The 26,288-nt window shown below is 24.6% G+C and overlaps 1 protein-coding gene across 4 annotated transcripts; it reads right to left on the bottom strand.

The window, feature by feature from the left end:
- Positions 1-40: 40 nt before the first annotated feature.
- On the bottom strand, positions 41-24,478 carry LOC122499939 (3-hydroxy-3-methylglutaryl-coenzyme A reductase). Of its 4 annotated transcripts, none has more exons than XM_043608544.1 (12): positions 24,091-24,477; positions 22,324-22,496; positions 20,082-20,457; positions 19,864-19,982; positions 15,982-16,208; positions 15,465-15,576; positions 13,880-13,967; positions 12,851-13,148; positions 12,061-12,203; positions 10,228-10,792; positions 4,139-5,379; positions 41-1,792 (listed from the first exon to the last, which is right to left on the bottom strand). In XM_043608544.1, exons 5-12 carry the CDS (start codon positions 16,156-16,158, stop codon positions 1,672-1,674), a joined length of 2,745 nt encoding a protein of 914 aa, XP_043464479.1. In that variant the 5' UTR covers positions 16,159-16,208; positions 19,864-19,982; positions 20,082-20,457; positions 22,324-22,496; positions 24,091-24,477; the 3' UTR covers positions 41-1,671. The 4 variants fall into 4 exon arrangements, with proteins under 4 accessions (XP_043464479.1, XP_043464477.1, XP_043464478.1 ...); XM_043608542.1 differs by having other exon boundaries at positions 20,245-20,457; XM_043608543.1 differs by lacking the exon at positions 22,324-22,496 and having other exon boundaries at positions 20,245-20,457.
- Positions 24,479-26,288: the final 1,810 nt, after the last annotated feature.

The raw sequence follows: 26,288 nt of genomic DNA, 5'->3' as shown, positions 1-26,288 counted from the left end.
AATAAAAATAGTAATAATATTAAATAAAAAGGCAGACATGTTAAATTATTTCGTTTATTTATTACATAACGAATGTTTCAATATTTCCCAAGAATGCAATAAATTTTGTTTGTAGAATCATTAACATAGAAATCACTAAAATCTACGTCGCAAATAATAACTTATCTTATTAATTAATAACTGAGGAAAACTTAGAGAAGAAATTAACTTTCTTTTTTCTAAAAACAAAAAATTTACAAAAAAATGTTCCTTTGTCAGGTACTCATCCAAAATTCCTTACTTTACAAAAATTCTTTTCACTTTCATATTTTAATTAATAGCGCTTTTATATTCTTAATTCCAAGGAACAATAAAAACTAAATATTTCTTACTTAAAAACTAAATATTCAAGTATCAATGAAATCTTTCATTTTATTGCGCTTTTATTTATTTCTATCTGCAATTCAACTGCATTTTTTTAATTATATCTATTTTCTATTTAACTTCTATATAATAACTATAACAAAAAATTTACAATTAAATTCCTATTTCTAATCTGTTATGTACAATAAGTAAACAGATTTTTTTTTAAATATCACTAACTAAAAGAAAAGACCCATTAAAATATGTTTTAAAATAAAAAAACATGAAAATCAATAAACAAATTTTGAAAAAAATTCATCAAAATCTAAATAATGCATTGAAGAAAAATAAATTATTTAGAGTATGAAATATTTTTCATTTGATAAAAATGACATATCAGACTTTTTTTTCTTTATTCTCATCGACAACATTAAATTGACTATTTATATTCGGTGTTCAATATTATATATACTTTTCCATTTTTTGTTATTTTTAAAGAACAATTCTTTCTATATTCTGAATAAAATTGAATTAATTCTGAATATTTCAATAATAAATAAATCCTGAATCATGCAGATAATAAATTCCGCGAGTTTTTAATTTATAATTACTTTTTCACGTGATGACTGATAAAAAAAATTTTTATCAAAGTAAAATTTTAATTACTATTTTAAATTAATCTATACCTCTCTTTTTCTAGATTACAATTCAATGTAAATTTTCATTTTTCCAATCCTAATGTTACTTTGATTACAAAATTTTTAATTTAATTTGTAAATATAAATTTCAAATTAATGCAATTTTTTTAAAATTACATTAAAGAGAAAATTAAAAATAGTTTTATTGTCATTAATAACCCTTTCCGTCTTTGGCACGATACTTTAGGCAGTATTTTTGTGATTAAATATCAATTGAGAAAGAGAAAAAAAATATTGTTTCTGTAAAAAGGAAAAAAATTGTATCCGCAGAAAGGGTTATTTTTTGATTGAAAATTTTTCAAGACAAAAGAATTATTTTTGCAATAATAATTTTAGGCTAATTTGTAATATATTTAAAATTTTAATCTTAATTATTATTTCTAACTATATTCATAAACAATAAAATCCATTTGTACAATATTTATAAGTGTGTTAAGAAAAAAGAAAAAGAGTTTTTTCTTATCTCTTCCGTTAAAAATCATGTAAATTACAAAATCTGAATTTAATCAGACAATTCAATTGTATTTTGAATAATTAAGCCCTCTTCTAAAAAATAAAAAGAGGGGTTTTTTTTCTCAAAATTCTTGAGAAAAAAAAATGACGGATGCATTAATGTGATTTATAATTAATACTACGATCGATTTGAGTTTTTACATATTGCCTGAAGTGGTGGAAGGGCACTCGCAACTGACAAATTTCCTGAAGCATCGCTACGAGATACTGGCACTGGATTTCCTATTGTCGTCGACGACCTGCAGGGAAATTGATGTTTTTAGTTAGAGGCATAATATTATTTTATTTATAGTCTATTCTTCTTAATAATTAAAATTAAAAAAACTCGACTCCATGAATTTAAAAATCTTTTTTTTCGAGAATTCAATTATTTACAAACAAAAATAAATAATTTATTTAGTAATCGAATATTTCTTAAAATTCAATTTTTATGAAGAATTTTATAAAAATTTCTAAACATAATTGAATTCTTTCGGTGAATTTAAAAAAAAATTTAAGAATAAATGCAATTTTCTATCATATTTAAAATTGTTTAAAAAATAATTGAAATTCTGCGATAAGTTTTGTTATTTATGAAAATAATTGAATTCTTGCAACAAATTTTATTAAAAATTTTTTTAAAGAATTGAATTCCTGTAAAGAATTTTATTTGTAAAAATAATTGAATTCCGGAGAAAAATATTATTATTCATGAAAATAATTAATTTCTTGTGAAGAATTTTATTCAAATTTTTTTAAATAATTGAATTGCTTAGAATTTTTAAAAACTTTTTAAAAATAATTAAATTCCATCGAGAAATTTCATTAAAGCATTCAAAATAATTGAAATCTGACAAAGAAATAAAAAAAATTCTTTTTTAAATAATTGAATTCTTGTAACAATGTTTATTTTTGAAAAGAATTGAATTCTTGAGAAGAATTTTATTAAAATTTCTTAAATAATTGAATTGCTTTTGAAGAATTTTATCTTTTAAGAAAATAATTGAATTCGTTCGAAGATTCTTACAAACATTTTTGACAATAATTGTATTGCTAGAAAGAATGTTATATTTTACGAAAATAATTTTATTCTACGACCAATTTTATTATAATTTTTCAAATAAAGCATTTTATCAAAATTTTTTTAAATAATTGAATTCTCAAGAAAAATTTTATTATTTATAAAAATAATTGATTTCTGGCGAAGAATTTTATTCAAATTTTTTTTAAATAATTGAATTCCTATAAAAAATGTATTATTTGTGAAAATAATTGAATTCTCAAAAAGAATTATATTGAAAATAATTGAATTGTAAAGGAAAATTTTATTAAAATTGCAAGTTTATTAACTAAATCTTGTAAAGAATTTGGTCAAAATATTTTTAAGTAATAGAATTTTTAAAAGAATTTTATTTAAATTTTTCGAAATAATTGAATTTCTTAGAACTATTTTAAATTTTTTTCAATTCTCTGAATATATTTGAATTCTTTGGAGAAACTTCATTAAAAAATAAAAAATAATTGAATTGGTGCGAAGAAATATATAAAAAATTGTTATGTATTTCAATTCCTGTGAAATTTTTATTAAAATTTTGTTTAAATAATAGAATTCTTTTGTAAAATTTTATTAAAATAGTAGATATTAAAAATAATTTAAATGAGGAAAATTTTTGAAATTTTGCCAAGAATTCTATTATACAAAAAACACCAAAATTCCGAATGTTCTTATAAATTCTAAAAATTTAATTTTTTCCAGCACTTTTAGTAAAAATCCCTGACTTTTCCCTGACCAATTCTAATTTCCCTGACTTTTCCCTGAATTCCCTGATTGTGGCAACCCTGTTTAAATAAAATTCTTTAAAAGAATTTAATTATTTCTTATAGAATGTAAAGAAATTTCAATTATTTCAAAAATTTTCAATTATTTCTTTATAAAAATTCAAATATCTTAAACCAATAGAATTGAAAAATTTCAATAATCCTATTTTTCAAAATTTTCAGAAAAATTTTGCGAAAATTCAATTTTATTAAAAAATTTTAAATATTTATCTTTTTTAAATTAACTAATAAAAATTTTAATTATTAATCTTAGCACTAAGAAATCATTAAATTAAAATACTTTGAAAATTCGATTTGTTAAAAAGTTTTTAATGAAATTCTTTAACAAATTTAATTATTTTCAGTTGAATTTCCCAAAATTTCTATTAATTGGATAATTTTTTAAAAATTTATTTACATTATATTTGAATATAGAAGTGTCTTTGAAGTGTCTGATTTTTTACTATCAAATTAATTATTTTTAACTAATTCAAATTTAGGGAACAGTATAAATATTATTTATAAAAATTGAAATAAAAAGCGATTTTTTAAAAACAAATTAAAATAATAACTTTTTTAATTTGATGACAAAATTCCCGGTTTGGCATAAAATTCCTGGCTTATTCCAGATGAGAACAAAATGAACTTGATTATTGCCCACGAAATTAAAAAATTGGAAATTAGAATAAGAAATTCTTATTTTTTAATTTCCAAGGCAATAATCAAGTTCCTTTTCTTCTCATTTTATTTTTATCTTTTAATATTTTTTTTAATAAAGATAAACTCACCTATTGTGTCTGAGGTGACTCTTAACTAAATGTCCCGCGGTGAGTGCGGCCATAAGCGATAATTCACCAGCCAAAACAGTCGCGCAAACGATTCTTGCCAATTTACTCGAATTCTGTCCAGGATCATCGGAATTTGCGCCCTTCACTCCCAACATTGCCAGACAAGCGCCCTGCGCCGGAAGTCCCGTTCCACCGCCAATAGTTCCAACTTCAATGCTCGGCATTGTACAAGAAATATAAAGATCGTTTCCATCTGGTCCCCATGGCTCCATCAATGTCATACAATTACTGCTCGAAACATTTTGCGCCGGATCCTGTCCAGTTGCAATAAATATTGCCGTCACAATATTTGCCGCATGTGCATTAAAACCACCAATACTTCCAGCCACTGCCGAACCAATCATATTCTTACTAATATTCGAGTCGACAAGACTCGGAACATTTGTCTTCAACACAGTCGTGACAATATTCGCCGGTACAATTGCTTCGCAAACAACACTCTTACCACGTCCCTCAATCCAATTAACAGCCGCTGGTTTTTTATCAGTACAAAAATTGCCACTCAACGACAATACTTCCATATCGGGAAATTGTTCCTGAACAGTGTGCAATGATTTTTCCGTTCCCTTTGACAGCATATTCATTCCCATTGCGTCGCCAGTTTTCGCTACAAATCGAATAAAAAGATGTCTCCCGGCAATTCGAATGTGTATTCTCGTTAGTCTCGCGAAACGACTTGTTGTATCGAAACTCGCTTTCATTGCATTGAAATTCTCACTTATTTGCATCCAATTCATTGCTTCACTGGCGCGAACAACATTTGGAAATCGAACAACTGGTCCTCGTGTCATTCCATCGGCGACAATGCGACTTGTTACGCCGCAATGAATAAGTGCACGACTACCGCGATTTGTCGATGCGACGAGACAACCTTCGGTTGTTGCCATTGGCACGTGAATAAATTCGCCGTCAACCTTCAGGGGACCGGCAACACCCACTGGAACTGGTACATAGCCGATGACATTCTCACAGCATGAGCCAAGAACTTTACTGTAATCGTAACTTTTATAGGGTAATTCTTCGAGTGTCTCGGAAAAATTACCAATATCCTCGAGCATATTGCGACGAATTCCAACTCCTCGTTCCATATTGCCAACGGCCTTTTCCAATTGATACGATTGAATGTATTTGTGCTTCACCAAGTCAATTACTTCGCTATCCGTCAGGGCATCAGCTCCCAACTGTAAAATTACAATTAGAAAAATTGAATTAATCAAAAATTTTCTATCATTTTGTTCAAATTAAACTGAATTCAATTTATTTTCGTTAAATTCAATTTATTAAAATTCAATTTCATTAAATAAATAAATTTTTTTATCAGGGTTGCCACAAAAATTTAATTTTGTTCTTCCCGGACTCTTCTATGATTTCCAGACAAAGTATTGAATTTTTCCCTGATCCTAAAGAATATTCTGATTCACTCTAAAAATTAGATACTCAAAAAAATCTGTCCTTAGAAATTAATATTTTTAAAAATATCGAATTCAAACCTTTTTGAAATTCAACAACTTATAAGAATATTATCGACAAGAATATTATAGATATCGACAACTCCGTGTCAAAGAACGAGATATTCAATTTATGTATTATTATTATGCAAATTATACAATTATTTATTTCCAAATAAAAATTTTTGAATAATTTCATAATCAGAATTTAAAAAATTAATTTATTTAGTACGTAATTAATTATTATTATTGTTGTTTATATTTTCAAAAATTTTAATTTTTTGCAAGAATTGAGTTATTTTTATAAATAATAACATTCTTCAGAAAAATTCAATTATTTTTATAAATAGTAACTATTTTTTCAAAAATTCAATATGTTAAACAAAATTTTAATAAAATTTCACGAAAGAATTCAATTACTTTCTAAAATTTTCATAAATCCTTCAAAACAATTCAATTATTTCTTTAAATAGTAAAATCTTTGAAAAGATTCATTTTATTAAATAAAATTTCACGAAAGAATTCAATTTTTTTCTTAATTCGCTTTAAAAATTTCCAAAAGAATTCAATTATTTTCTAAAATAAATAAATAAATAAATCCTAATAAATAAATCCTTTGAAACAATTCAATTCTTTTTATAAATAGTAAAATTCTTTGCAAAAATTCAATTATTTTGAATACAATTTTAATAAAATTTCACGAAAGAATTCAATTATTTTCTAAAATTTTCATAAATCCTTCAAAACAATTCAATTATTTCTTTAAACAGTAGAATCTTCGAAAAGATTCATTATATTAATATTATTTTTTAAAATTATAATAAATCCTTTGAAACAATTCAATTCTTTTTATAAATAGTAAAATTCTTTGCAAAAATCCAATTATATTGAATACAATTTTAATAAAATTTCATGAAAAAATTCAATTTTTTTTTTAATTTTTGAATAATATTTTTGGAAAAAAATCAAATATTTTCTAAAATTTTAATAAATTCTTAGAAACAATTCAATTATTGTTATAAGGAGTAAAATTCATCGCAAGAATTAAATTATTTTTTATAAATAATAAAATAAAATTTTTAATTAAAATTAAAGAAATTATTCAATAGAATTTAATTATTTACAAAAACTCTAATAAAATTGTTTAAAAGAGTTTAATTTTCTATCAATAATTTTAATAAAATTTTAATAGTAAAATTATTAATTATAATATATTAACAAAATCGATTATATTCAATAAATTAAAGACATTTTTTAAAAGAATTTCATTATTTTATATATTTTAATAAAATTCCTTGAATGAATTAAATTATTGTACAAAAATTGTATTAAAATTCTGAGAAGAATTTGATTATTTTCTACAAATTTTAATAAAATTCAATGATTAAATGTTTAATTTCAATTATTGAGAAACACGATTATTTTAAAAACATGAAAGATATTATTCATGAAATTCAATTACTTTCAAAATTTTCAATTAAAAGTTTTAAAGAGACTCCAAAATTTAAAAAAAAAAATTCAAAGAAATTCTTCAAAAGAATTTAATTATTTACAAAAACTCTAATAAAATTATTTTAAAAAGTTTAACTTTCTATCCATAATTTTATTAAAATTTTAATAGTGAAATTATTAATTACCATTATTGAAAAAATCGATTATATTCAATAAATTAAAGACATTTTTTGAAAGAATTAAATTATTTTCTATATTTTAATAAAATTCCTTAAATGAGTTAAATTAATTTAAAAAATTGAAATAAAATTCTCAGAAAAATGTAATTATTTTTTTTTAAATGTTAATAAAATTCAATTATTCAGAAACACGATTATTTCAAAAATTGACAAAAATTTTTCATAAAATTCAATTACTTTAAAAATTTCCAATTAAAATTATTAAAGAAACTCCATTATTAAAAAAAAATTCAAAGAAATTCATCAAAAGTTTGAATTAGTATTTTAAAAAATTTTACTAAAATTCTTTGATGAAATTCAATTATTCTTAAATTTTTTGATAAAATTATTCAAATTAATTTTTAAGAATAATTAAATTCTTCAAGGAAGTAGATTAAAATTGGAAATTATTTATAAATATACTTGCATTTTTCTAGGAGTTTATTTAAAATTTTCAAAAAAAGGAAAAAGTATCCAAATAATAGCAAATCGTTAAAAAAAAAGTATTAGGTAGTAGGCTTTATTAGAAGAGTACAAAGCTTGAAATTCTAATAATAATAAAAATAATTAATTTCACAGGTCAACAAAAAAAGACTTACTTTTTTTTTATGAGATAGCGGAATGGTTTCCTATGTATTTTTGGACGCTGAACACGATCCCGACTTCCAAATTTGCCCATCACGTCAGGATTTTGAGAAAAGTGGGGGTAAAGACCCCAAAAACGCTTTTTTGAGGATTTTCAACATTTCTTTTCTCTTTAACCTGACGTGCTAGAGACTTCCACAAGGTCTTAAATTAAAGCTTGTAATGTGCACTACAAGACCAATATCCATAAAATAAAAAAAAATTAAAATTTTTTTTAAAAAAATGGGGTTGAAGACACCAAAAATTTGTGTTTTTGGATTGCTTTAATAGACTTCTTGCAATCGCTTGGATTCGCTTGAAAATGGGTACTTGGGGTTTTTGGGGTCGCTGATTACGAATCCAATATTTGTTTGCAAAAATTTAAAACGGCGAAACCAAGATGGCAGATGTAAGAATTAAGAATTGCTTGGATTCGCTTGAAAATTGTTATTTCAGGGTTTTTGGGGTCGCTGATTACGAGTCCGCCATTTTTAATTTTTGCAAACTAATATCGGATTCGTAATCAGCGACCCCAAAACCCCAAGTAACTATTTTCATGCGAATCCAAGCAATTGCAAAAAGTCTATTAAAGCAATTCAAAAACACAAATTTTTGGTGTCTTCAATCCCATTTTTTGAAAAAAATTTTAATTTTTTTTTATTTTATGGATATTGGTCTTTTAGTGCACATTACAAGCTTTAATTCAAGACCTTGTGGAAGTCTCTAGCACGTCAGGTTAAAGAGAAAATAAATGTTGAAATTCCTCAAAAAAGTGTTTTTGGGGTCTTTACCCCCACTTTTCTCAAAATCCTGACGTGATGGGCAATTTTGGAAGTCGGGACCGTGTTCAGCGTCCAAAAATACATAGGAAACCATTCCGCTATCTCATAAAAAAAAGTAAGTCTTTTTTTGTTGACCTGTGTTTTTAGTGAAAATTGAAAAAGATTGAAAAAAATTAAAGTTAAATTAACTTTGATCGTTAATTTAATTATTAATAAGTAACAAATTGAAATTGACAGAGAAAGTTAATTAAATTTACTCTGATCGTTAATTTAAATATTAATAAGTAGCAAATTTAATTTTTAATTTAATAAAAACAAATAAAAATTCAAATTAATCAATATAATAAAATAATTTTTAAAAGTGACTAAAGAAGTTTCTTGAAAAAGTCGTTAAATTTAATAGAGAATTGAAAAAATAAAATTCTATAAGCATCTTATTGAACAAAGTTAGTAAGTTATTAATTATTAGTTAAAACAAAATAGTAAAAAAAAATAAATAACAAAAAAAATATTAAAGTTAAATATACTTTGATCGTATATTAATCCCCCCTCCATAATTTAATTAAAATTAAAACTTTTCCTTATTGATAAAATTGTCAATTGAATATCTTTAAATAGACAAGCTTTAATCTATCTTCTGACAAAATTTGTTAGTATAATTATTAAAAAAAAAAATTATTTAAGTTATCAATTCCGCATTATCAACTTTTGTTCATTTTAATTCTGAATAGAGAAATAAGTTAAAATTATAGATTCATCACATTTTTGAAATCATCAAAAATTTGTGGAAATAAGAAGAAAAATAGAAATGAAATATAATTCCTTTATAAACATCTAATAATCATCTTCACGTGTCATAACACTGGATCAAATTAATTTTATTAGAATTTATAAGATCATTGAACTTGCGTACGTGACTTGGAGAATGGTTATTTGTACATAAAATTTATAAATTTACATAAAAAATTCATTTTTTTCATGATGAAATTTCAAAATTATCAGTGATTTTTGCTTTTTCTTATGTCTTCTTCTTCTACTTCCTCCATTAATTTTCAATGCCATTGCCACAATTCGCTAGATTTATGTTAAAGATATTCAAATTAGTGACTATACATCAAATATTTTTTTTCAGCAAAATCCAAAAAATAGAACTCCTCGTGTCTTTATGGGTATTGTCAAATGGGAATTCATAATTTCCATTTTTAGCTCTAACTCATTCTTAAAGGAATTCATTTCAATTTTTTCAAGTGTTTTTTTTACTTTTAAGTCGTATTTTTTTTATTTTCAATTGAAAATATTATTTTCGTTAGAAATAATTTTATCTTCCAAAATTTCGTATTATCAATAATTATCTTTAATTGGGAAGTGAATTTTAGAAAAAAACATTTCCACATGGAGAAAAATAATTAATATTTGTAATTTTATTGATTTTATTAATTTTATTATTAAAAATTAGTTCGTAATTTTAATAATATTTTGAAAAAAAGGGAAAGAAAAGAACTTACCTCAGATCTGTAGATGGTGAGACACTCGTCCAATGTTCGAGAAATTTTTGGAGCATCATTTTTCACATCTCGCGATGTGCTGACAATTTGAATATCATCAGTTTGCACTTCTTTGTCGCTGAGTTTAATAAATGATTCCTCATCAACAACTTCAATCCAATCGCCACCCATTCCAGAAAGCGGGAAAATAGTCGAGTGCATTGTGGGCATTGCGGATTCGAAACGACGCCTCGTTTGTGACTCCAAATTTGCGGCAGTTGCATGCATAGTTTTCACCGTTCCTTCCTCAGTGGTAACGGTTTTTTGCGCGGCTGCGCTCTCCTTCAATTTCAATTGTTTCGCGATATCACCCCTGTCTTCAAAGAAGACAAATTTTATTGCCAACGCCGCCAATAGAATGACAATCACAATATTATCAGGACTAAATGGCATCCAATTTAAAAAATACTTTCCCAAACTCAATTGTGAATCAGTCACGTTCTCGTTCTCCAAAATTAAATTTGAATTCACTGGTGATACTGATTTCTTAATAACAACCTGATCCTGTTCCTTGAATGGCCATCGACTGAAAAATAGAAGAAAACAAAAATTGTTTTAAAAAGAGAAAAACAAAAATTGGAAAAACACGTCACTATCCTAACAAGGAAGATTGAGACTGAGGCGACTCCATAAATCTTTTATTGTATTTTTAGTTTTTAACACGACATTTGAGTGAGAAATTCCCAAAGCATTGTTAACAAAAAAAAAAATGCTCTCTCATGTAATATTAAACTCGCCTCGCGACACTTATTTTTATCGGCGTGGTCCTCATCCCATTCATTCGCGCCAAACAACATTCATTTTTGAATAAGAAAAAAACGAACAATGATCCACCCGTCCGGCCTGTCAAAGATCGAAATAATTTCCGAGTCCGACGACGCCCGAAACTCACAAGAAGAGAAGAAGAAAAAAAGAAGACTCGCGCAAAATAATATACTTCAAAAAAAAAAACATGTACATCTGCACTCAACTTTTCACCACGTGATTCATTTGCATTTGGAAGAAAACTGCCGAAGATTCATACGATACGATCTAACTCTTCGGAACTTGCATAATTTACTGAATAATATGCACCGTGCACGTATCCTACTAATGTCTTGTCGTTCATATGACCCTGACTCCCAATGACCTTTCACGGGGACAAAAAGTCTTTTTTTTTTTTCGCCTCTTGAAAAATCTACAAAAAGGTCAGATCAGTATGATAGCTTTTCAGTTCCAGTGACGCTTTTCTTTTTCCCTCGGAAAAAAAAGAAAGTTTACAACTCTTTTTTTATTACGTCAGGAATTTTCTCAATTCTTTTCATAAAATAAAAAAAGCCGATTCTTATCTGAGACTGATTATCCTTTTTTTAAACTTTTAAAAAAGACTACCCCACTTAGAAAATTCTATGTCTAGGTCGTATTTAAACATCTCTCCAGTGTGATTGTCGTCATTTCATCATCACCTTTCAAAGGTCGTCAGTTTCATAAGAAATGTTGTAATAAAATTAGACCGGTTCCTGACCTTCTTTCACCTGTACAATATATACAAAAATTGATCTCATTCGCGAGTTTACGAAAAAAAAAATAATTATAACATTTATTACAACAAATAGAAAACTGTCGCAATTAGTATTTTTTTCTCTGATTACCAACTTATTTTATTACTACTTTAGTTTGAATAATTTAACTAATTTGATTATTGGGAAATTATTCTTTTGAAAACTATTTTTGTATATTTTTATATTTTTATATTTTCTATATTTTTCCCGAAATGGCAGTGGAGGGATTTTCTATTTAAAGATTTAAAAATACCTGTGTGCGTGAACAATGAAAAGACCAGCAATCATGATGAGTTTAACTCTCTCGACGACGGGATTTGGTTTTCGGTCTTCCTCATTCAAAGTTGGCATCATTAATATTTTGTCGGCGCTCATTACGTGATTTCCTCGCGACAACTGTGAATCAAATCAAAAATTTCACTATCCTTAGAAAAAAAATAAAAGCACAGAGAAAGTAAAATGCATTATTCAATCACATAAAAATGTATATCGAACGAAACTTTTTACTGGTTGCAAAATTAAAGCTTTCCACAAAAGAAATTCTTGTCTTCAAAAGGAAAAATTCTTTACATTTTCTTTTCTACAAGGAAATAATTTTTCAAAATAATTACGAATATAAGAATTAAAAAAATAGAGGAAGCGACAAACAAGAATAGAGAATAAAAAAATAGAGAATTTTGAAATAAAAAGAAGTATGTAAAATAAAAAGAACGGGTAAAAATTACAATCGAAAACAAAGACAAAAAAATAAATTAGAAAAAATTAAATAAAAATAAATAAATAAATTAAGTAAATAAAAATAGAGACAAAACGAAGAAAGAAATTAGTTCGACAATGAGCGAATAGGTGACGAGAATAAATATCGAATATAAACAGAAAAAGTTATAAAAATAAAAAACTGGTAAAAATTACAAGCAAAAAAGATAAATCTTTTGTAATTTTTACCAGTTTTTTATTTTTATAACTTTTTCTTTTATTTTTTAAAACGGTAAAAAAAAGAAATTAGAAAAAATCTAACGAAATAAATAAAAAGAAGAAATTACCTCGACAATGAGCGACAGGCAGGCAGGATAAAAAGTCATGAACACGAGGTAATTGACGACAACACCGAGACATGCAAAAGTGCAAAGAATCTCGAGTCTCTTAACACCCGAAAGTGAACCAATGCCAATTAATAAAATTTCCACGAGTGTGTCTAATGTAATTGTTGGACCCAATAATGTCATTCCACGTGCGATATTTGCACGAACTTCCTCCTGATTTCTCGAACTCGATGCGATTTGTGCCAATAAACGTGCCTTATTCAAATCAATGACCAAAAGAAAGAAGAAGAAGGCATCCCTGCAACAGGATATTTCAAGAATTAGATATATAAAATACTGTGCTTCAAAAGAAAAAAAATAATAATATATTCTATTCAAATGCCGGGGAGTCCCACGTGTGGATATATTTTATATTTCATTCCATTCACGAAAGTCCAATTAAATTTAAATATTCCAATTTAATCAGTATGAATAAATTTTTTGATAGACGTTAGGAGCAATTAATTTTCATAATCGTCATGTGAAATTCAACTAATATGGAATTTTAAAATACAAAATTTAGAAAATTTATTCGATTTTTAATTTCTTTTTTTTAAGTCAAAAGATAAGTTTATAACTTTAAAAAGAAGGTTTATAACTGTAAAATGTAGCTAATGTACTATAAATTACATTTTACAGCTGTAAAGAAAGTTAGAAAAAGAAGAATTCGTTTTTTTTCTCTCGACAAAGTTGATTATAAAAATTAAAATATCCTTTTTTTCAATTTTCTTTTTCATTTTGAAAATGGAAAAATAGGTAAAAAATAGAACAAAAAATAAGAAAAATTCTCCTTAACAGTCCTTTTTTTCAATTTACCTTTTCATTTTGAAAATGGAAAAATAGGTAAAAAAACAATGAAATAAGAAAAATAAAAGAACGAAAAAATAAGAAAAATTGGTTTTTTAAAGAAAAATTCTCCTTAAGAGTAAATAAAAGGCGCAAAATATTCGTTAGAATAAAAAAATTACCATCCTTAGTTTTTGTACTCACTTTAAATCGGAAATGGCACTTTGGCCAAAATTAACAACACTTGAAGTGAACACTATACTGGAAAATACAGTAAAAAGTCCAGCACCACCTGAAAATGATATTTTTATATTAAAATAAATTTCAGTTAAAAGAAGGGCATAAAATTGGTAATAAATTTAAATTTTCAAAATCGAAGAAAATGAACATTAAATTCAAAATAAACGAATTGTCTATTTGTCTAACAAATAAATAAATAAACAGATTAAATAAATTACAAATAAATAATTAAAATACAATCTTTCCTCTATGAGGAAGCAATAAATAAATTGTAAATAAATAAATTTAAATTAAAAGAAGAAGATAGAATTAAAAATAAATTTTAATTTTCAAAATCGAAAAAACGAACATTAAGTTTAAAATAAATAGTTATTAATTGTAAATTAAATTAAAAGTCTATTTATTGTCTAATAGGTTAACAAATAAAAAATTAAAATAAATAAATTATTACTAAATAACTGAAATTAATAAATTGTAAATAAATAAACAAAATAAATAAAGAAATTCAAATTAAATAAATTTAAATAATTAAATTAATAATAAACAATACAAAGAAGAAATAGTAAAAGATTTAAAAATAGAAACAAAATAAATAAAAATTATTATAAATAAAAATTTTACCATTTTTCTCCAAAAATAAACAAAAATATATTTTTTTAAACAAATTTTTTTATTTTTTGACTAAAAAAAATTATTTTCCAATAAAATATTTAAAATTCGATAATTTTTTCGAATGCATATGCAAATTCCGTGAAAATTCGGTAATTCTGATAGACAATGACCTCACATTGGCCTCGAAAGAAACGCTATCACTTTCTATGGAACTTTCACTGGCGCTCAATGCTTTCACACGTCTTTTAAGGCATCTGTCTTATCAATGATCACTTGTTATTGCTTGGAATTATGCATCTCTCTCAATAAAGATGTAAATTCAAAAAAAAAAGGCACATACATATGTCAAGAACTGTCAAAACAGAATGTTAGAAAAAAGAGAAATAATTTATCAACTTTTTTTTCCTTGTTGACATTTATTATTTCACTATTCAGAAACTTTATAGTTATTTTTTCCATACTCTATTTTTTATAATTCATCTTCATAATTATATTTTTTGACCCAATTTTTTCATATTTGTTTATTTTTGTATAGTACGTGATTTTTCACACACGTGTTTTTTTTGTTTACTTTTGAATAATTCCAAACTATTAGAATACATAATTAGAATATTGAGCAAAATAATTACAAAATCAAAAATTTATGACTCATTCGAATTGAAATAGGGATTAATTAATACACTTCTCACAATATTTGTTCAAAAATCACAGTCAATTAAAATAAACGTCTGTTGAGAGCAATTTTGAAAATAAAAATTAGTCATCTACACTGGAAAACCCAAATTTTGAAGAAAATAATAAGAAAAAAAGGTGGGTTAAATTAAAATTATTATTATTAATGAATAAAGTTGTCAATAGAAATGAAATGCCAATGAAAATAGAAACTACTTTTTCTAAACAAAAAATGAGTGAATTAAAAATTTCTTTGTCAACATACCAAGAATGTACTTAGATCCCGTATTTTGAAGATTTCGCAATTGATGATAACTGAAGAGTATCGCTAAACAACGAATTATAGTCATCAATATTACATCAGCTGCATTTTGCTCCTGGAAAGAAGAAAAAATTTTTGCAATATTTATTTTTAATCTAGAATGATGAAATTCTATTTTAGAATTCAGCAAAAAATTATACAATCGCGACATTTTGACAAAAAAAAAAAGATTTGCAGTATTTTTAAAATACATTTTTCTTCAATATTTCTTGTTTTAATAAATTCAGAATAATTATTTTTTTGTTACATAAGATTTTCGCTGTTCCTCGATAAATAATTTTTCAGTCTCAATAACTAATTTATTACTTTTCTATTTCCATTTGTGGTTTAAGAATAAAATGCAAGACAGTAAGAAACGGCTTCTTTTGTGTTTAAAAAATAACCGAAGAATTGTAATTAAGAGGAAAATTTTTCAAATATATAAAAAAGAAAAAAATTGCAATTATTTATTTATTTTTACCTCAAATGAGCAACGATCATGCCAACAATGCGTGGCTGACAGGCTTTCCTCTTTCGTTTGACTATTTCCGATTTCAATGTTGAGAATGCAGGCTGTCAGGGTGAATGTTGCAACAATCACCTCGAGAGGATGGCTCGCGCAAAAGCGACCGTGCACTTCGAATATTGGTCCCAGCATCTTCTTTTTTTTTCTTTAAAGATAATTTGATGCAAAAAAAAAACGAATTTCTGTAACAGAAAAGAAAAAATATTTTATTTTTCGAAAAAAGTAATTTTATAATTATTATTATTATAAATAAATACCAAAGTATTTTTGTACTTTAGTATTTATTTCTTTCATTACTCGATTTTAATTTATTTCCAGGAAAACTGAGCATAAAGGCGATTATTTAGATCAAAGAGGACTCTAATTTGTTTGGGGCGGGAAAAAATACAGATGACACACATAGATGAAAATGGAATAATTTAACATTCTATTATAGCGATTTATAAATCTATGTCACGAAATTACTCGAGACACCTTTAATCGTTCAAGGCGAGCAAGGATTTCATCGGTTGTGATCAGAGTGCGATGACTGCGTTTACACATTGCACATTAAGTGTTATTGCATGATAATTATTAAAAAAAAAAAAAAAAATAGAAAAAAATTACCATGTCATTGATGGTTTTTTTCTCTCTCTTATATTTACGACAAAACTTGTATAGAAATCGACGAAATGATTTAATGTACTTATTTTTTACAATAAAAATGACATATATTTCTGTTATAATTATTCTCACCCTAAACTACGCTCCGTCATTCGTGTAAAAACAAAAGAAAATCATTTTTATAATTTTTTATTTTCTCCAAATGAAATTCTTTCCTCTACAAATCTAGGTGTACAAATCAGGTTTTGATAAAAATTATTACAATGTTAATATAAAACATTCTCGTATAAATAAATTACAATATTTATACAATTAAAAGAATTTTTTTCTCCATTTACTTTACATTTTATCTCGGAATTAGGTATACAAATAAATTATAAATTTTTTCTACATTTCTTACACATTTCTTTTTCAATACAAAAACAAAAAAAAATTGGAATAAATTATAAAAATTTAAATATCAAATAATTTTCTACACTGCTGCCAAAGTTGTCATCTTATTTCCCTTTCTACTATTTTTTCAGGAAACGATAATGAAAAATTTAAATAATTTTGTAATTTAAAAATAATTTTTTTCTATTTGATTCTTTTTTCACAAAGAAAGCAAAAAAAAAAAAAAAAAAAGAAATGAATATTTATGAGAAAATTCTATTCTAAACTTATAGGATAAAATCGATTAAGTAAAATTAGTCTATAATTTTTATTATTAAGCAATTAATGAAAATTAAGCTATTAATATCATAATTATTATGAAGTTGATCAGTGAAAAAAGGAACGATTAATATACCAAGGTGAAGTGTATCAAACAAAGATCTATAGTAAAGAAGATTTTGTTTAAGTCGTTACCCTTTTTTCAATCACACGTGTAAGGTATTTTAAAGTCTCATAATTAAACATTTCTTTTTTATATTTAAAATTTACAATTCATATCAGAACTTTTTAAATCATTTTTAATGTTATACTTTTTAATATTCGTTTAATTTAAACCAAAAAATACAATTTTTTATTAATATTACATCAATCGAACGATTTGAATATTTATGTATTAAAATCTTTAAAATTAATGATAAGTTAATTCAATAAATTGTAATAAACAATACAATACAATAAAAATATTATTTAAATATTATTTACTGCAACTAAATTTCATTTTGCAAATCTAATTTACTAAATATCATTCTAACGTTCAATAAATTTTTTTTTTAATATTTATCTCACTAAAGATTCGAAAGTTCAAATGATAGACGATTTTTTTTATTTTGCGATAAAATATTTTTTTAAATTTAGAAAATTAATTATTTTCTATAAATTTTGAATTTGTTTTATATTTAATTTTATTCTTTGGTAAATTTTGAAAATATTTAAAAAGAAAAAAATATTCGTTCGTTCGTTAATTTTTATATTAATTTTACATAAATATAAATTTTCCTAAAGTATCGAAGGTTCAAATAAACGATGATTTCTTTTTATATTTCATTAAAAATTTGAATTTTGCTAGAAAATATATTTTTTTAATTTAGAAAATTAATTCTTTTCTATAAATTTTGAATTTGTTTTATATTTAATTTTATTCTTTGGTAAATTTTGAAAATATTTAAATAGAAAAAAATATTCTTTCATTTAAATGTTCGAAATTTTGGAAAAATTTATATTTTTTTAAAATTAATATAAAAATTAACCGAAAAATAATATAAATAATTTTAATAATAATAATAATAATAATAATAATAATAATAATAATAATAATAATAATAATAATAATAATAATAATGTTAGAGTAAAATTTAATAAAATAGATTAAATTACAAAAAATGTTAATCAATTAATAACATTCAAATTATGCATTTAATATTAGATATAAATTACAAATTAAAGAAGAGATTTTCATAAAATCAAAAATTGGAGAACAATTTTAAGTTTAGTGGATAATTGAATAAATTATTATTTTATCGATAGGTTCGAAAAAAAATTCTCTGATAATGAAAAATTGTTCGTTTTATAATTAGAAGTTTCACAGTAGAAGTAAGTGAGTTTAGTCAGCCAATGAATTGAGAAAAAGGAAATAGAATGGAACAGAGACAATAAAGAAGTGATAAGCCGAATGACATTAAAAATATTATCCCACTGTCCATAAAAAAAATAATTATGAAAAGCAATTACCAACAGGTAATTAAATAATTATAAAAAATCCAATTTTTACTCAATAGTAGAAACAGGAGTAATTTAAAAAAAAATAAAAAGGACAATTAAATATAAACTAAACTAAATTCAACTCCCAGGAAAAATTATAAAAAATATGAAAAGAAAAAATTTTTAATAAATTTTTAACAGTCCTCTGACCCTGAAAAAAAAGAAGTCATCCACGAAATTAATAAATTAACACCTCGAGAGTCAAATTACAGAATGACTTAAACTTTGGAATTCCCCTAAGAATATGAAAGTTCAAATAAACTATAAAAAGGAGAAAGGCAGCCACGCCAAGATATATACATATATTTTTTTTCTATACTAGATAATGAAAAAGAAATGACAATAGACGCTTTTGAAATTAAACATTTTTTTTTCTGAAATGATTTTCAGAAAAAAAAATGTTCTATTTTTCGAATAATGTCATTGAAGATATTGAAATACCAAGCGTTTGTTCGCGGAAGATTTATTTTTTTTCCTCACTGAAAACATTGAAATTCAGATTATCCTGAATAGGAGATTTCTCATTGCTCTTTAAACGCATCACGCACTCTGATGTTGAATGGACCAGAAATTACAATTAGATCACGTGTTTTTGTAAATAAAAAAATAATAATGAAAACAACAATGTTATTCTCACGTGAGGAATAAGTGTCAATAAAATTAGATGTAAAAATAGAATTTCAAGAAAAAGAAAAGAACTTTAAAGAAAAATTTGTCTTTTTCATTGTAAACAATGGATACAAAAATTTCTATATAATTTCCTGTAATTGCTCCAAAAAATTGTTTTATATTGCATAAATATCGAGACAAACAAAAATAGAGAAAAGAAAGGAGAGAGAGAGAGAGAAACAATAATTATATTTCAAAATCAATCGTTTGTTATGCTTGGTCTGCTTGCTTGAAAAAGAGAAAGAGAGAAGAAAAAAAATCCCCCTCGAGGAAAATATTGAAAGTGAAAAGAAGATAAATGTAATAAAAGATTATATAGTTAAAAAAGCAAAAGTAAAATGCAAATTTGGCAAGTGACTTTCTTCCTTTACATACCTATTATATAAACGTTCAACCCAAAATATCCATCGACTAGTGGGCACGACTTTACAATGTGAAGTTCCACCTCATGACCCTGGTGAGCGGATTTTAATTCCAGGATTTCCCAATGCTTTCTTCATTTACCGAGGACAAAGAAAAGATCAAAATTAAATTTTTTCCCTCCAAAAGAAACAATTGTTGACAAACACTCTCTAATAAAATTCAATACCCACCCAGAAAATAAAGAAAAAGAAGCTGAAAAAAAATATATTTTCCCTTCTTTAAAAATTAAAAAAAAAACTAAAAAAAAAATGGGGTGTGCTTAAGAAATCATTCAAGGACGTTTAAACTGATAATTGGGCTTATTAATTAGAAAGGTAAATAGCAGGCACAAACCGCTCGGTTATAGAGTCGCGTCTCAACTGATTTTCCTGAGTCAGAGCACGTTTCAAGTCAGTCTCTTGATCTCGCTGCGAAAGGCCGATCGTCAAGGTCCGGAAGAGTTCGGTCTTTCACGTTTGCCATAAGTTAACGATTTATTGATGAAAAATCAGCAATAAAAACAAAATCCATCTATTACTCTTATCCCTTCTTCAGTCTCCTCTTCATCTGAAATCATCAAATATACACTCATAAATCAAAAATTTTTATCAAAAAAAAAAAAAAAAAAACAAAATAAGTGTAAAATCTCAAATTTATTTTCTCTGAAAATATTTACAATTTAATTTCATAATTTGAAATTTTAAATTATTTGGTGATGAATACTTTTCTTAAAATATATTATTAAATACAATAATAACTGAAGTCACGTATACAAAATAATTTGAATCTCAAGTTCAAATTAATTTTATTTCGAAAAAAACAAAAAAATATGATTTTAAAGTGAATTTGTAATTTTTCTCTCCTTCATCGCCTATATTATTAATTATTGGAACTCTAAATTAAACTTTTTTAAAAGAATAATTTTTAAGAAAAATTTTACTTTAAATAAAAAATTTGAATAAATTATTATTTTTCAATTCTTTTTGATAAATTTTTTTTTCTTGAATCAAAGGATTGAGAGAAAAAATTCTACACTTGCAACTATTTGTTTTAAATTGTTTCACAGTCGAATAACGAGAGTCTCTCTCTCTCTCTCGTGAATGAAATTCTTCCAACACCTGGCGGTTTGTATTCGATAAAACTTTCGTATGACATAAGATGTCTCGTCCTTTCGAAATATTATGTAGTTATGTATTCGTGATTTCAAAGTTAGTGAAAACACATTTATATTCTATATTTAAAACGCATTCTTCCCAACATTTTGCTAAATGGAAAAACGCTTATGTATTATGGTTCTAATCGACTAGTATAAATATTAGTCTCATCTTTCTTCCAAGAATTCTGATTCAATTTTTAACACACTTTTTTCCCAAAAAAAAAAAGAAATCATTTCTAAGTTTAAAATTTTCAACGTTCAATGTCAATATTTTATGCGGTGAACAAATAAATCAAACAGTGATGAATTTGTTCTTCGAAGTTAAAAATCATCGCTTAATTTATAATTATTATTTTTACTATTAGCTTTAATTTACTGTAACAATAGAATAATAACAGATAATTATTATTATTCTATTGTTACTATTACTATTATTGCTATTATTCTATTATTATTATTATTATTACTATTATTATTATTATTATTATTATTATTATTATTATTATTATTATTATTATTATTATTATTATTATTATTTTATTATTATTATTATTGGTATTCTATTTTTATTATTATATTATATTTATTGTTATTAAATTACAGATCTGTAAATTAATTAATTTAAATTAAACATTCTTAATAAAAAAGTAGACTTTTCTGAGGCGATTTAAATTAAATCCTTATAAATGAATTTATATTGTCAAGAGCGGAAAGAGCTTTACTTTCTAACAAATTTTTCTAGCAGAAATTCGTTCTTAATAATGTTAGGCAAATTGAAAAGTAGTAAAGTGGGATGAGTGAGAGTAGCAACCTTGGCGTTACTGACTTGGTAATTGATTTGATTATGTCAAAACGATTTTTATTCTTCTCAAGCCATAATAATGGCAAATTAATCCATCTTCTTCAAACATAATTCTTTATCTACAAGGGGAATTAAATTAAACATTTTTTTCTAACATTTTTTTTATACTTTTTAATAGAAAATACTTTAAAAAACAAATTATTTTATATGGAAACTTTTTAAATTATTTATTTTCTAATAAAGAAATTGACAATATTTTAATTAATTTTAAATAAAATAATAAAATAATAGTAATGAATAGTAAAATAAATAAATAAAAGAAATTAATAATAAAAATTATAGTAATAAAATAATAATAATATAAATAATAATTATAGAAATAATAATTGTAGAAATAAATTAATAATGAGATGAATAAGAAAAAAATCCTCATAGCGGATGAAAATGATGAACTCAAGATAATGAAAATTCTTACAACTTGAGAAAAATGAAATTCGTTCTTCAGCCTTGAGAGTGAAAGTGAAGTCCGGAACAAGCTATACAGTTAGTACAAAAACAAAGTTGTGAAAAAAGTCTTCACGTATCATTGTACTAATTCATTCACGTACGTTCTGTTTCTTTAAATTTCTGTCCACTATATCCACTGCCCTAGAATCATAATTGAAAAAAATAAATAAAACCCATTTATTAAAGTAAAAGATAAATTTTTTTTAAATTAAACAAAATTTCAAAACAATTTCAAATCAAATAAAAAAATATAAAAATAAATTTCTGACGAAATTTAAAAAATAGTTAAGAGGAAAAATTAATATTTTATTAAATAAAAGAAGGAAAAAAAAGAAAATGTTAATATAGCCAAGTAGATCATGAAAATTCATGTCAAAAAAAAAGAGAAGGACAATCGCAAAAATATTATAAATTAAAATCGATTTTTTTTTGTATTTTTAGAAATATTTTAAGAATTGTAGATTTATGTAAAAAATTGACAATTTAGATCGAATAATATTCTACATATATTTAAACTCTGGTTTTAAAAATAAATTTTATTATTCGTTAAAAAAAAATTTCAAACATGTAAAATATTTTATTTTAAATAACCTGGTGCGGAAATATCATTGAATTAATATTTTATGACTAGGACATTGTTTACTGTTAAAACGCAAGTAGAATACTCATTATATATGTTAAATAAATCCAGTCGTCAAAAAATTATTCTCTTTCTCGGATCTTTATAAAAAATAAACTTCGGTTTACTTAAATTCAAACGAGTCTAAAATTTTTTTATTTATTTTCTTTCATTCCTTCAAATCTTCAATTTAGAAAAAAAACAGTAAACAAAACAAATAGTACTTTTGTTCTCCAGACACGAATTGAAGAAAAATTAATTATTAATTATTTAGAATAATTATGATAATAAAATATATTATTTTATTGAATTAAACGACCCTGTTCTGATACAAGTCCCAATGGTTGTCATTCTATATTCAATTATAATGAAACAAATCATTTCTCGGGGTGATGGTGCCATGACATTGAGTCATTACAGTATATGTATGAAATGAGAAATTGAAATTGTAAATTGAACCATATGGTCAATGTCCCTTCAAGTGGATAGTGTGCTGAAAATTTAGACACGAGCTCTGACTTTTATATATCGCACGCAGATAATTCTGAATTAATAAAATATTCCCAGGTCTTAACCTTGACAAATGCACAACTGACATCATAGATGCTTTACATTTCAATAATTATATGCCAGACGAAATACAAAGAAAAATTACAATTCCTGAATAAATACTTATATTTTATACATTTTATAACGAAGTTCAAGTCCACAATGTTGATCAACGAAAAAATTTGTTTAATCTATTCCAATATTATTTTTAATTTAATATTTTATTGTATAACAATTATTATCAGAAACATGAGTTTATTTTTTCTAAATTTTTTTGTGACAATATTGCTGCGTTATCTTTTACTAACTTACTAAGTGAACAATTTTCTTCGTTGATAAACGTTGTGGACTTTTATAAAATAATGAACATACGATTTGCATTTTGAATTCTAACAAAAGCATTGGAATTTTTTTTTTTCATTTATTTCAAATATAGTTAATTTGATGAAAATCCGGAATTTATAAAAATAATAAATAGCTTAAATTTTAGTTGTTCTATTGTTGAAAATAAATTAAAAATCAAGTTTCGAAAATATAACCTAAAAAATCATATTGCGAAATTCTTACCTTAAACCTTGTGGATTGGATGTGACAATAATTTCACTTCATAAATGAAACAAATTGCTGCAAATTTCCACAAATTAGTTAATTAGATATTTGATAATTGTTTAAAATTCACATAAACTGATGTCACTTTAAAGGAAAATTGTGTCTGTGCACTGCTGTGCCTTCGGTGCCTTTCGATTGTCGAACAAATTTGTAAGTTGCAAAATTACGTAATAATTCTCCGAAAGATTGTAGCTGGTATCTGACTTTTGCACTTTCGATCCATTTCATCCAGAGTTTGTGTCAATTATAATGAGTTTTAATTAATAATTTCTGACAAAGAGATTTAATTTAGAAATGCGTTTTTCTTTCTAGCAGACGATGAATATTTCCCAATCAAAAACGACAGTCGGTAACAGCAATGCCTTACTTATCAACTGCATAGGAAACTCCAGGGTTGAGTAGGAAAATAATTGAAAATGCGGCTTTACACAGAGGTGGACAGTTCGTGTCACATTTCATCTGTCAAAGACAGTTGATAATTTTGATCTTCGGAAATAGTATTTTTTTATTTTATTGTGTAATTGTTTTTATAATACAAGTTTATTATTGAATTAACTGGTGGAACAAAACATATTAACTGCTGGTACTTCTTATACTGCAACGCAATCATCTTATGGGAAAAAACACAAATAAAAGGTATGTAAATACAGAATAACAGAACTGTCAAAACCACGTGTTAACACATTATTTTCTCAATTCTTAAGGGCATTTGAACCATGATGACGTCACAGATTTAAAACTAATGCTTTGCACAAACTGTGACGTCATCAAGGTTCAAATCCCCTTAAAAGATATTTTAAGAGCATAATTAATGATTAAACGAACTAAGTTCGATTAAAAATAGAAAAAAAACCCTAAAGTTTAAGGTAGGAGAAATGAAACAAATGTTTATACACGATATTCATTCATTTTATAATTACTACAAAATAAATACAATATCTGTTTAGAGAATGCCTTGATGTCTCCCTCTTTAAGTTAATCGATTAACATTCATAAAATTTTTTGTAATAACATTTTCGCGCCGCATACACCATTCATAGAGACTAAAAGACACAAAAAATGTGTGCAACTATTGGTCAACAATTGCTTAAATTATGAATACAATTATGCACGTGGAATGTATGCCAGTAGCAACATTTTTTTTCTTCACAAATACTGGCAGGGTATTTTTAGCATCCCTTTAATTTATATTATTCGTATTTTTTATACGAATTTCAAATACAACATTATTCTCTGCAATTTTTTTTTTCTTTTTGATATAGAAATACATCTAGTATAGGCAGAAAATATTTAATTCCATGCAAAAATAATTTATCCCTTACATTTCTTTTGCGAAAAAACAAAAATTTCAAATGAAATCGAAAAGAACTTTTTTGTTTTCATTCACCAGAACGACATTTAACAATATATTGTTTCACGTTATATTTATCATAAACTTTTTTTAATATATTGTAATAGTAATTTTTGTAATATTATATATAGTCTTTCAAAAAAACAATTTTTTAAAAACATTTTCGAAACTTATTTGTAAAAACACATTTTTGAACTTTATTATACATAATAAGTATTTACACAAGGCTTAATAGTTCTTTTCGATATTATTTTTTTTTTTTTTGCGGTGTTCGATTACTAAAACTCGTGCAATTTACAAAAAGCAGTCGTTTGAAAATTCCGGTCAATTTTTGAAAAGAGAATTAAAAATAATGAGACAAATCCAAATTTATAGGTATTAATTTTTGTTGTATTTAAATAAAAGACAAAAAAGTTAAGTACAAGAAGAACGGCAACAAAATTTCGAAATTCCCTTGATTGAGCAAATTTCAAAAATTGAAAAATAAGCAAAAAGAAAATAGTCCGGTGTTTTCAAACTTTTTATCTTCGTGGGCTAGCTTTTCACAGAAACGCGAGCAGTGTAAATGTTTACATTTTTATCTATTTCCCGTATTCAATGATATATATTTTTTTCTCCTTTCTTTTGATAAGTTGATTTGTTTTGAATAATTTGGGTGCTTAATTTAATTTAATTTGTACAATAAATGACAATCATTTTTTTTTGTTTTTTGTTAAAACACATTTCAAATTGAACAATATTCTACAGAGAGCATTTTTTTTTCTTTTTAATAACAATATTGAACTTTTTTTCCGTCCGCCTTAAA

Source organism: Leptopilina heterotoma, unplaced genomic scaffold (genome assembly GCF_015476425.1).
Source record: "Leptopilina heterotoma isolate Lh14 unplaced genomic scaffold, ASM1547642v1 Lhet_18, whole genome shotgun sequence".
Classification (NCBI taxonomy): Eukaryota; Metazoa; Arthropoda; class Insecta; order Hymenoptera; family Figitidae; genus Leptopilina; species Leptopilina heterotoma.
This window is presented reverse-complemented; position numbering and strand designations above follow the sequence as displayed.